The sequence below is a fragment of the Thalassophryne amazonica genome, chromosome 6, assembly GCF_902500255.1.
Source record: "Thalassophryne amazonica chromosome 6, fThaAma1.1, whole genome shotgun sequence".
Taxonomy (NCBI): Eukaryota; Metazoa; Chordata; class Actinopteri; order Batrachoidiformes; family Batrachoididae; genus Thalassophryne; species Thalassophryne amazonica.
In genome coordinates, this window is record NC_047108.1 from 117,422,198 (window position 1) to 117,434,299 (window position 12,102).

A 12,102-nucleotide genomic window follows, 5' to 3' on the forward strand; every position below is an offset into this window, starting at 1 on the left:
AGTCTCCCAGGCTGACCTCAGCACGTCAGAAGCTGAGTGAAGAACTGGGATTGTCTGGGTTCGTGATTGTCCTGGACGAAGACTAAGATCCAGGTTTTCAGTGACTCCCTGGACTTGGGAATCAGAAGTGTATCCGTATGCGGCGAAAGTGTGGTTCTTGGAGAGACATCCACTTGTCTCGATTGTGACATTCATGTTCCTGGATCCTTAGTCTTTGAGATTGTGAGATACCTAGAAAGGGCTTACAGAGCCATGAGGTTGCTCAGTAGTGGCGTTTGGTGATGCCAGTATCTTTGCAGGAGAATGAAGGTCCAAGTCTTTAGGGTCCTGGTGCTTCACATCTTACTATGTGGCTGTGAAACTTGCACACTAACCAGTGACGTAAGACAACAACCGGATATCTTTGGTATGAGGTGTTTTTGGAGAATCCATGTGCTAGGCTGGAATGACCTTGTGTCAATGAGCTTTTTACTTTGGGAGACTCGGATGAAAAGGATCATTTGCATGTGAGGGAATGTCACCTACAACACGTTGGGCATGTGGCATAAAGGTGTCTCAGTGGTGAGGACCCCAGTGGCTGGAGAAGACCAAGGGGACACGTACATTTCACCTGGCCACGGCAGATGATTACCTTTGACAGGTGGGCATGGACTGTTTGTCTGCCTGGATGGCTGCTATTCAGCACCTGGGACAGTTCCTTGGTGTGGGAGCTGCTGCGCCGCGTGGTACCAGCACAAGCTCCCACCTGACTTGACTTGCTCCAGTAAATTACTTATTTTCCTCAATTTATAAATGTAACAGAGTATAAAGACACACTTTAGGATGTGAAAAAATTAGGATACACTTCCCCATTCAGTTGAATGAGAAAGTGTATCCAGATGTTTGACTGGTACTGTGTATCTATAAAGTGTAGTGAAATATAATCTCAACAACATGAGAAGAATTAAATAAAAATATAACAGTCAAAATGATGGGCTGCATGAGTAATGGCACTCTTTAGTGTAATATAAGTAAATCATCACTTTTACAAACAGATTAAAAAAAAAAACTGCACATAGTGCAGAGCTTGTACCATGCATAATTTCTCCAGTTGCAGCCATATAAACCTACAATTTCTTCTGGGTTGTCCGGGTGTCTTGGTGGCTCTCCTCACTCATCTCATTCTTACAGGGTCACTCAGTTTTGAAACTGCCTCCTTCAGACAGATTTACCACACAGCTTGCATTTCTTAATAATTGATATAAATGAAGTCCAAGACATATTCAGGGACATGGAAATGCTCATATATCCATCCAAGGACACCACATCCACAGTGGTGCACTATTTGTGTTCCACTAAACTCTGCGATTACATATGGAACCCATCATTTTAAATTTTGTGGTTTTATTTTATTTATGTCATGCTGTGGAGATTAGTTTTCACCGTAAGTCTGAAGGCATCATTTTAGAAATTTTTACATGCAGAATCCTGAATACTTTTTTAAAGTCATTCAAACAGTCAGACATGTAACTGCTCAAGTGTTTACATACTGTCCATAGAGAAGAAAAAAAATGCATGAACTATACTTAAGACCTTCAAGCTAAACTAGCAAAAGAAGATGATCTGTACATGACTCTCTGTGACTGATGCATGCAAAAGTCACAAATAAATTGTCTATTAATATGTTCTGACAGCCGCCCTGGAGCTGTTCTGTGGCAGATGTACCACATGTACATTAAACACACCTTCTTCAGCTGAGTAGATGGTGGACACAGGACTAAATGGGCCTTCTCCCATGTTGTTGTAAACCCCGACTTTGACTTGATAGGGGGAGAAAGGAGGGATGCTTTCATTCTTGAAGACGTATCTAGAGGCATCTGGGGATGTGACGGCAGCCTGCATCCACCCTTGTGCTCCAAGCGGGCGGAAAGCCACCACATAACCAAAGCCTGGACCGCTCTGCAGCTCCTCAGGAACGGGCTACGGAGGAACAGCGTGACTCAGAAGGATGACTCAAGACAGCGGAGTATGATTTATATCAAATACACTCATAGCTACAGAAAAGTATCAATACGCAGATTAAAGTGTTAAGAGTGGTACTTGACATGAATGTCTGGTGAAGTGGCTTTGAGGAAAACAAAATGAAAATTGTAAACGTGGCAGTTTAAAGGTCTCACACCTTCAGATTTCAGACTCTAAAACAGAATGAACCACCAAATACTGCACAAAATGCAAATACAATCAATGTCATTTATATAACGCCAAAATAGATCCTTGTCATTGATTGGTGGTTTGTAAGTCATGTGATATGGATCATTCATCCCTTTTGCCATTTTGGTTTCATTTACCATGTACTTTGGGTTCCATTTACTGTGCAATTTTGATTCCATACGTTTTGCCACCTTGACGCGGCGTTGGCACTTGGTTTAAAAACAAATATGCCGGGGTTTGTTTTGGTGACAGATGACGATTTGAATGATGGTGCTCATTTGTCTAACACAAACAAACAAACCCGGTATGCTGTAAGCCATCTGGGGGCATTTACAGTATTTGCTGGGATGTCTCTGGCGGAAGTAGAACCACTGTCGGATGAGGAGCTCGACAAATTTCTGTCATGATTTTTTGCTGGACTGACAAATGCACACTTGCAGTCTGTATGCTTTTGTCTGAACAATTTTGGATTGGCTATCTGACTGTTTTTGCAACTTGACTGAGAACAATTTTGGATTGGATTGCTACTTAAAGTTCATGTTGGACTGTTTGGAACCTCTTGACCTCAAAGAACCGGCAATATATGCCAAAATGGAAGTCCCTTTTCTCTTGTCTCTAAATTAATAAAATATCAAATGACAAGGATCTATTTTAGGCATTATATAAAACAAATAATGAATGTTTTTTTTTCATTCGTGCAACGACACGCAGCACTAAACATGTAATATTGCATGTCAATGATCCTTTACCTCCCAAGTGATGACCAGCTCTGACCGACCTCCACCGCCTCCACTCACTCTGGCTGGAGTTACTCTGGGAACTAAGAGATTAACCACATCGCAAGACAAATACAAGATTCTTAACTTTTTTTTGCTCCTACGCACCATCTGCTTTTCATATATCTGTAACTATAAGTAAATACACTGACATTTCTTATTGATCACAATGAGATAAAACATATCAACTTGTTAATGTCTTACTTAAATGTCATAATGTTGGAACACAAGTAAATGATTGCTTATATAGCCAGTTTTCTTCAGACAAATCAGGAGATGGAGACATGAACATTTCCAAGGCACTGAGTATGTCTTGGACTTTATTTGCATCAAGCATTAAGAAATACAAACAGTATGGTACTGTGTGGTAAATATATTTGGAGGAGGCAGTTCTCAAAAACTGAGTGATGGTGCAAGAAGGAGAAGAGTGAGGAAAGCCACCAAGACACCCAGACAACCCAGAAGACGTTATAGGCTTCTGTGGCTGTGATTGGAGAAATTGTGCAAAGCTCAAGTTTTGCACTTTGCATCATTGGTTATCCAGCTTCAGGATGCAGTGGTATAGAGGAGGATCTTCTTAAACAGGAGACTTGAAAGTTCAGCTACAATTTGCCAGAAGGCACCTGGGAGATACAAGTCTGGATTTGATTAGATCTGATTGACACACTTGGTAATATTTAATGTTTTTTGCAGTGAATGGACTTCAGGGCCTGCACAGGTCTTACGTATTATTACAGAGTGTGAATATTATGCATGTTATATTTCTATTTGGTGTCATAAATTTGTTAAATTTTTCATAAAGCTAGAGGTGGAACTATTCTCAACATTGTGAAGTTCTTTAACCCCCACCCCTTTATTTTACATTTTTTTGTTGGGTTTAGAACCATAAACATCCTTCCTATGATGATATTACTCTAAAAAATGTTGAAAATGTGAGAAGCTTCCTTTTTGAACACATGACAGTTTATCTGACTGAAGCTTCCACGGTCAGTATAACATTCGTTTATTCACATTTTATGAAGGTATAACAATGTCCTGTCAAGAAAAATCCTCTTTGAAACATTTGACTTATTCTGCATACAACATTTGAAATATTCAGCATTTCCAATCGTTGCCTCAACAGCAGCATCTCTCTGAACTTCATTCATTAATTCATAGTGTATCTAAATTTTTGAGTTGAGTAAATTTTAATGCCTTTGATACATACGCATTTCTTTGGTGCGCGCCTTCGTGGACGGTTTGCTGGGTTCTCCTGTTCCTACGCTGTTGGTTGCCAGGACTCGAAACTCATATTCCACCCAAGGACTCAAGTCAACAATGGTAGTTGACACTTGCTTCCCCCTCAGCACCTCAGGAACTGAGAGACATCAAAGGAATAAAAAAAAGTTTGTCCAAAGCACCCCCCCCCCCCAAAAAAAAAAACATCCCTGAACATTGGCCATCGTGTTGACTAATTGTGATATTTCTTGGCTTCCCATGAATCTATAAACACACCCTAAGGAGAAGAACACCCTACCCGTGGTAACCGCTTGCCACCCGAGAGAGAAAGGCGTCCTGGCCTGGATGGTGTAGCTGAGGACAGGACTGTGGTTGTCCAGCCCGGGTCCCCATGAGAGAGACGCGGTGGTTTCTGTCATTTCTGTCACCTGAAAGTCCACAGGGGGGCCTGGAGGACCTGGAAGGTAGTTAGTGTCAGTTCCATCACTCAGGATGACATCTACTGTCATGATTAATGAAGATAACAGGCAGGGAATCAGGTGGGACGTAGCTGGTAAGAATATGACAGACTGATTAGGGAGACGAGTGCCTGAAATTTAGTTGACTGTGCTGCTGAGCCATGTGTTACGCGGTGTGGGGCGGCCCCGGTTAAATGGAGTGCACGCAGACATCCAACAGAGATTTGGCTCAAAATTGACTCTGCCAGCAATGAGCATCATAAAATGTTTAATATTTTGCTCACGACTCATTTGAAACCACTTAGATTTCAAATTAAATGCAGCATCACTTCATACAAATTGCGTCAGTCGCTGCTTGTGGGCAGGTTTTTCAGAATCAGACGTACTCTTCGCTTCATTCACGTTGACTATATGCACACTCACATCAAAAATCATCAAGACATTCAGCTGTAAGATGAACCGACGTAACCTACGGTCACATGAGCCGCACGCGATGGCTACAAACAGTTAGTGCTTGTCATTTGATGGACGCTCTTGGGGCGCAGCCACCTCATGGTTACTTAGCGACAGCGTGCACAGTGTTTGAGGGTGATTCTATGGCAACGGAATTACAGTCAGAGCACATTTTTAATGGGGAGCTAAAATATGGCCAGATTTTCCTGTCGTCATAATTCCGTTACCATAGAATCACCCAGGACAGGGAAACACGACACGGTCACTATGAGCTTTTAATCCATGTTTGACTACTTAACGGAACCAGAATTTGTTTAAAAGGAACCCTGACTATAAATACGTTTATTGTATATGACTTGTTGTGATATTAGTAACATAACTATGGGACAAAATTTGCAAAAATAATGACAAGTTTTATGATATTTTAAGAAACTTTATTTCTACGTAGGTCGCCATTGTTGTTTGTAACGCAATGCATTCTGGGTAGTGACATCAAACGGGGGCAGGGCTTCCCGTGTTTACATTACAACTAGCGGCGATTAGCAAGGATGAGCTCCTCTGTTCACCCTTTTCAGTTTGAACCAGAGCGTGATCTGCAGTGTGAGGAAGAGAACTTTGAAAATACTGTCAAAAATGAAGATCAGCGCTCTGATCAAGCAAGAGTTGGCCATTGTAGGTGGTGTGTGTGTGGGGGCTGCTTGCCGATGCTGACAGAGAGAGAGCGTCTGCTGCTCTTTCGCATGTTTTAGTCCTATTTTTCACTAGTTACTCGTGGACGATTTTCTTCTAGTGGGGAAATATGACGGGCACTGCATCTGGTTTAAGGCGTCGTTTGTATCCAGAAAACACCAACAAGCTCCCTCATTAGCTGAGGTCGATGAAAAGCCTCAAATGCATCCGCGTGAAATGACGTGAGCACAGCCGCGGGACTTTCGGCAACTGCACTCTTCCACAAGCATCCTCCCACTTTTTCCTTAACTTTCTTTCTTTGGAAAGCATTGAAGGCTTACCATCGCTTTCTTTCTTGCCATTAGACTGAAAATTGCATCCAAAAGCCGCGCAATGTGGCATTTATCTCGGTAGAAGAACTAGCTTTAACACTGTTTTTGCTTGCATGAAAGATTTCAGAAACCTTTCCACGTCATCACCCCCAGAATGCATTGCGCAGGCAAAAACATGGCGGCCGCGTTGTATTTAAATATGTGATAAATAAATGCTATTTTATATCATTCAAGACTTGTTTATGCACTTCTAACTATATATTATAATAGCAGATGTCAGTGTTTCAATTTTTTGACAAATTTGATGTTATAGTCGGGGTTCCTTTTAATTACGTTTCAGTTCAACGTCTTTCACAGTGATGTTCCTGTGCTGCTAGTTAGCATGCTAACATCTCTGTATGATGTGTTGTAATCACTTCAGGGATCTGGTTTTAAAAAAAGCAGAGTTTCTAGATTCTTGCTAACTTTTACTAATTATATGAGAAAAAAAAAATCTACCAAACAGATTAGATTATATAGAAATGCAGCAGTTTTCAAGAGTTTTTACTCCATCTTGGCTTATTGTATTTGAGTGAACAACCTGTGGAAGTCATGCTGCCTTTTACTCAGATTTACAGTCGCCGGTTTGTGGCGCTCAGCATTTGCATGAAATAGACTTGTCGTCTGTTTTGGCCCCGCCTGGCAGGCAGCATAACGACCGTTATCTCTTGCTGCAAAATGCCAACGCTGATTGGAAATGACGTGGTGGTGTTTGCTGGTTTGAGTGTTTACTTCCTGAGCAGAAGGTTTGAGACCACAGCGCCGATTTTCCAATGTGGAGTTCCATCGGGAAGGCTATCTGCTGTAAAAACTTTTGCCAAATCAACATGCAGTTACTCTAACCGGCCACTTTATTAGTACACCTGTTCAACTGGTTGTTAACACAAATAGGTAATCAGCCTTTCACACGACAACAACTCAATGTACGTAGGCATCTAGACGCGGTGAAGACAACTTGTTGAAGTTTAAACCGAGCATCAGAATGGGGACGGAAGGAGATTTAAGTACTTTGAATATGGCAAGGTTTTTGGTGCCAGACAGGCTGGTCTGAGTATTTCAGAAACTGCTGATCGACTGGGATTTTCACACACAACCAACTCTAGGGTTTACAGAGAACGGTCCGAAAAAGAACCGATATCCAGTGAGTGGCAGTTGTGTGGTGAAAACGCCTTGTTGATGTCAAAGGTCAAAGGAGAATGGACAGACTGGTTGAATGGGAGACTGTGTGAGGTGATCATGTTAATATGGACCAACATCTCTGAGGAATGTTTCCAAGACCTTGTTGAATATATGCCATGAAGAATTAAGGCAGTTCTGAAGGTAAACGGGGTCCAACTCGGTACTAGCATGGTGTACCTAATAAAATGACCAGTGTGTGTGTATATTGGCTCTGCTGTGGTGACCCACCGCAGAAAATGTTAAAACCCAAAAGAACTTATTTGATCCAGTCAGAAGAGAAAACGTACAGAAAGCATCACCTCAGAGATCAAGTGACAAAATAGCTTCAAGAGAAAAGACGGAAATGGTAACTGACAAACATCACATACTCTAGTCTGAGCAAAACTCTGAGCATATTTAAGCCATTCTGATTTTCATCTTTTGACAGTTTCTAAAATGTTTTCCCAGACGGCATAAAATCATTTCCACTTGGATTCCATTGTGATGAGCACGGTGAAATACATCCATTTATCAATCTCTGTTGTTTGTTGCGCTGTTGGGTACGTTCAAACTTTCAGATTCAGGTCGGGATACGCAGCATGCGTCATTTTATGAAACAAACATAAACAGAGTGGAAACAAACACCCATGACACACACAGAAAAACTACAATGGCTGCTGAAGCTATGTTGTAATACAAAACAATTACGTAGAAACAATCGCGTGCACTGTGATGTTTTGGACCTTGGTGACAGAGAGGTACGGAACATTTTAGTGGTAATATGTGTGAAAATGAAGAATGTGCAGTTTTGCTTTGACGCAGTGAAGGTCATGGGGTTAGTTGTGTATGACATCATTACCTCTGACGACCACATCGGTGGCGATAGAAACGCTGTCCACTTTGGTCTGGACGGCGCACGTATACTTCCCAGCATGTCTGAGCTGAATATTCTGGATCATGATGTCCCCAGCTGACCGCTGATGGAGCCACAATTTGGAAACAAACAAGCAAAAAAAACAAAAAACAAAACAACAAAACAGTAAAATAGAAATTCTCTTACAAAATGAAATAAAAGGACTACAAATATAAAAGCAATGTCAGAGTGAATTCTTTGGGCATTGGTTTATTGCATTATGGAAGAGAAAGGTGCAACACAGGTCCAGGGACGCATCAAATGACTGAGTGCAGGTTTTCATCATCCTTTGAGGACAGTTCTTTGTGGAGATTTAAAAGCTTCTTTCAGCTACATTCCTTTATTCCATCTGATTCCATTTTCAGACAACCATTCATGCAAATGCATTATTAGCTTTGAACTTTAAAGTCAGAACTAATGTTAAGTTGATGTCTTATCTATGAAAGTAAGGCACTGTGAAGCAGGATGAGACTCGATAATTACTTTGATGTACAATCAGGGACATTTTCTACAGATAAAAATTCAGTTGCTGCAAGACATTCACACTTAAAACCCTGACATCATTAAAATAAGAAAGGCAAGTACGGAATTGGCCACTGATATCTCACTTTGAAACATTTATATACAGCTAAAAAATAACCCAGTCAGCACACTTTTTAAAGTGAGTGAGACAGTAAGAAGTTTTACAAATGACCAAAAATCACACATAGTAGAACATCTGGCAACACAATGAAAGTGACTGTGTTTACGTCCATGTCAGTACATATAAGGTATATGATCTCTGAGTGACGTCCACGTCTCTGGGTTCTCGGCTTTGGAACTCAAGAGACACCTGGGAGGAGCTTGTGGAGTTATGCTGGTGTTTACTATCTTAGCAGGAGTCTTTAGGGTCGTAATGCTTCCTGTCTTATTATATGATTATGAGACTGGAATGCTAACGAGTGACCCAAGGCAATCACTACATATCTTTGGTACCAGCTCTCTTTAGAAGATCTTTGGGTACAGTTGGAATGACTTCATGTCAAACAAGCAGGTGTGAGGATTTGACTTTTTTCTATCTGTCTTGTCAGTCTTAAGATGGGCGTGGCCGACCTGCTTGCCTCTCACATTTGCAATCAGTCATCTACTGCAGTGCATTTTAAAAGACCAGCTCATTCATGCACTCCCTGTTAGTTCGTTCATGTACCTCCTGTGCTGGCCATGCCCAGCCATGCCACTTGTTCCACCCATGCCTGTGGTACAGTTTGGACTTTTTGGACAGATCCCTAGCTTGCCAACTTTGACTCCCTTCCATTGGTTAATAAAAATCACATGTATCATTTAGACAGTGTGTGGTTGCCTGAATTTTGGGGTCCAATTTATTCATCTGAGCAAAAGCAGGTACTTCAGGAGACTCTGATGAGGCATATCACATGCACTGTGAGGGAGTGTCAGCTTAAACATTTGGTCATGGGGGCAGGTCTCTGGAACTCTCTCATGAACTTATTCCCCAAAGGGAGTTCATTAGTAAAGTCAACTGCTAAGGTGATTGGTTGTAAGGAAAACCTGCACTGTCTTAGCTGTTGATGGTACACTGGTGCCTGACGCTGAGATGAAAGGCTATCCATACTCTACCCCAAACCAGATGGACATCTGACCTCTCTGTTGTGAAAGTGTAGTGACACGGACCCACAACAGGGGGCGCAAATGAGCGGTCAATAGATGAGCCAAAAAAGTAACAATTTAATGTTGTGAAGGTGCACAACGGATATACAAACAATCTCAGAATCTGATAACAGTCAATCCACAAAGGTGACGTGTGGGCAGGCTCGAGGATAGAAGACGTCTGTCCTGAGATGAGCCGGAACCACACGATTTCCGCCGCCACCGAACCTGGTGAATACTGGAGCCGCCAAGTCCCGAATTCCCAGGTGATCACCGTCCCTGACTGTCGGATCTGGTACTGCTGGCGAAGAGCAAAGACAGTCAAGTGTGGGTGTGTGTACACCCCGTAACAACAACGGTGGGAATGCCACCTCCACCTCTAATACACACTCGTGCAGTGTCTGTGTAATCACTTATCTGACGGGAAGTAGGACGAAACAGTCGCGACCCACGCCGGTCCTCTGGTTAGACAGCTGCAACACAATAGCTCTTGGAATCAATCAATACAGGCAGAGGAAGTTACCTCCATAGAAGTACGATATCTCTGCGATGAGGTGGAGATGATGTCTGGGTTTTATGGAGTGAGATGATGAAGAATGAGTGACAGCTGTCAGGAAATAATGAGTGAGAGCTGTCACTCCCGGCTGTGTCTGTGGCGGCAGCGCCCTCTCGTGCCTGAAGCCCGCACTTCAGGCAGGGCGACCTCTGGTGGTGGGCCAGCAGTACCTCCTCTTCTGGCGGCCCACACAACACTCTCCCCAAGATGCCCCACTATCCAGCAATGTGGGTTCCCCAGAACCAAAAATTCCAACTTAAGGCCCCAGCCAGGAGTTCACAGTCCACACCAGCTGAACTCAACACATAATTTTCCAGTTCCAGGAATGTCCCTAGTGCATCCATGCCCATCCTGGTCCTGTTGAGTTCTACTGGATGTGCAGATTTCCTGGAAAATGTGTTTTTCTGAATATTTGTTTGATGACTTCAACCTTTTGACTGATATACATCATCTTAATCATCAAAAGACAATCAACCAAGTAATTTTCCTAAGACATTTGTTGAAAATTGGCTCACCCACTTCCAAGTTATATTTCACACAGGCAGAAGCAGGACTGATTTCATTATCCTGCACTGCTGCTGTTGTGCACAGAAAAAAATTATGAATATCCCACCTCAGCTCCTTCTTGTCAATATAACTCATAATCTACTGATACATATTCAAGGACAGGACCAATCCAGATGGAATATTCATATTTAACATTTTTAAGGTTGTAGCTGTGAAGTCAGTGATAATAATATCAGAAGTGTTCTGACACGTTGGATTTTAAGGTGAATTTAACATTTGCACCCTAAGTTACCGTTGGTGTGCAGGATCAGAGAGGTTAAGTTATTTTTGCGATAAACCCCAAATATATTGGTCCTCTCCAAGGACAGGACCGATCCTTTTCAATTTAATGAAATCAAAAAGTTGTGAATTGAGAAAATGTTTTAACAAACAGATTTAAGAAACAAACAAACAAACAAACAAACAACAAAAACCTGATCTCCTCAGTAGGGTTCAGTCAGTAACAGCATAATAATATGTCAATAATTTTTCTACTTTTCTACTGGAACTCAATGTTCACTGAGATTCTAGCTTCTCTATTGCAGTCTATAATATAATCCTCAGAAATTACGTCTTAATTTGTTTTTCATTATCTTAAAACTAAGGTTTTAGCAAATTGAACACGCAGAATGACATAATAATCTGGAGTCACCTATAAGTTTCAGAGCAGCTCTCACATTATTATCCTCAACTTCACCAGTAGAGGCCGGAGCTTCTCTGGCCTCTACTGGTGGTTGGCTCTCACTGCGGTATTGTATCACTTCCTGTTCCGGAGCACAGCGGTGTTTTGCTGTATCTGTTAGCTGTTTAATCTGCACAGTTAGATTGATCTAGTTAACTAGATAACGATTTGTTTCACAGTGTAATCTTCACGTGCCTTAACTAAAGCACTCCCTCTGCTGAATCACCTCTAAATTATTGACACATTATTCACTTTGTGTGTTTTTAGGAATCTGCTAGCTTAGCGTAGCTACTAGCTCTTAGCCGGTTTAGCATGGCGGCTTTGCCTGTCTCTCCCGCACTTTTCTGCTCTGGGTGTGAAATGTTTAGTGACTCCTCGGCCTCCTTTAGCAGTAATGGTACTTGTAATAAGTGTAGCTTATTCGTAGCTTTGGAGGCCAGGCTGGGCGAATTGGAGACTCGGCTCCAC

At 42.0% G+C, this 12,102-nt stretch overlaps 1 protein-coding gene across 1 annotated transcript in view; it reads right to left on the reverse strand.

Annotated features, from left to right (window-relative positions):
* The window catches only part of cntn3a.1 (contactin 3a, tandem duplicate 1), a 439,231-nt gene that overhangs the window by 21,979 nt on the left and 405,150 nt on the right, over positions 1-12,102 (reverse strand). Inside the window, exons 14-18 of the mRNA XM_034173228.1 lie at positions 8,153-8,270; positions 4,483-4,641; positions 4,174-4,323; positions 2,940-3,010; positions 1,725-1,959 (exon numbers count right to left, since the gene is read on the reverse strand). Coding sequence (XP_034029119.1) covers positions 1,725-1,959; positions 2,940-3,010; positions 4,174-4,323; positions 4,483-4,641; positions 8,153-8,270 — 733 coding nt within the window. The remainder of the gene's footprint in view (positions 1-1,724; positions 1,960-2,939; positions 3,011-4,173; positions 4,324-4,482; positions 4,642-8,152; positions 8,271-12,102) is intronic.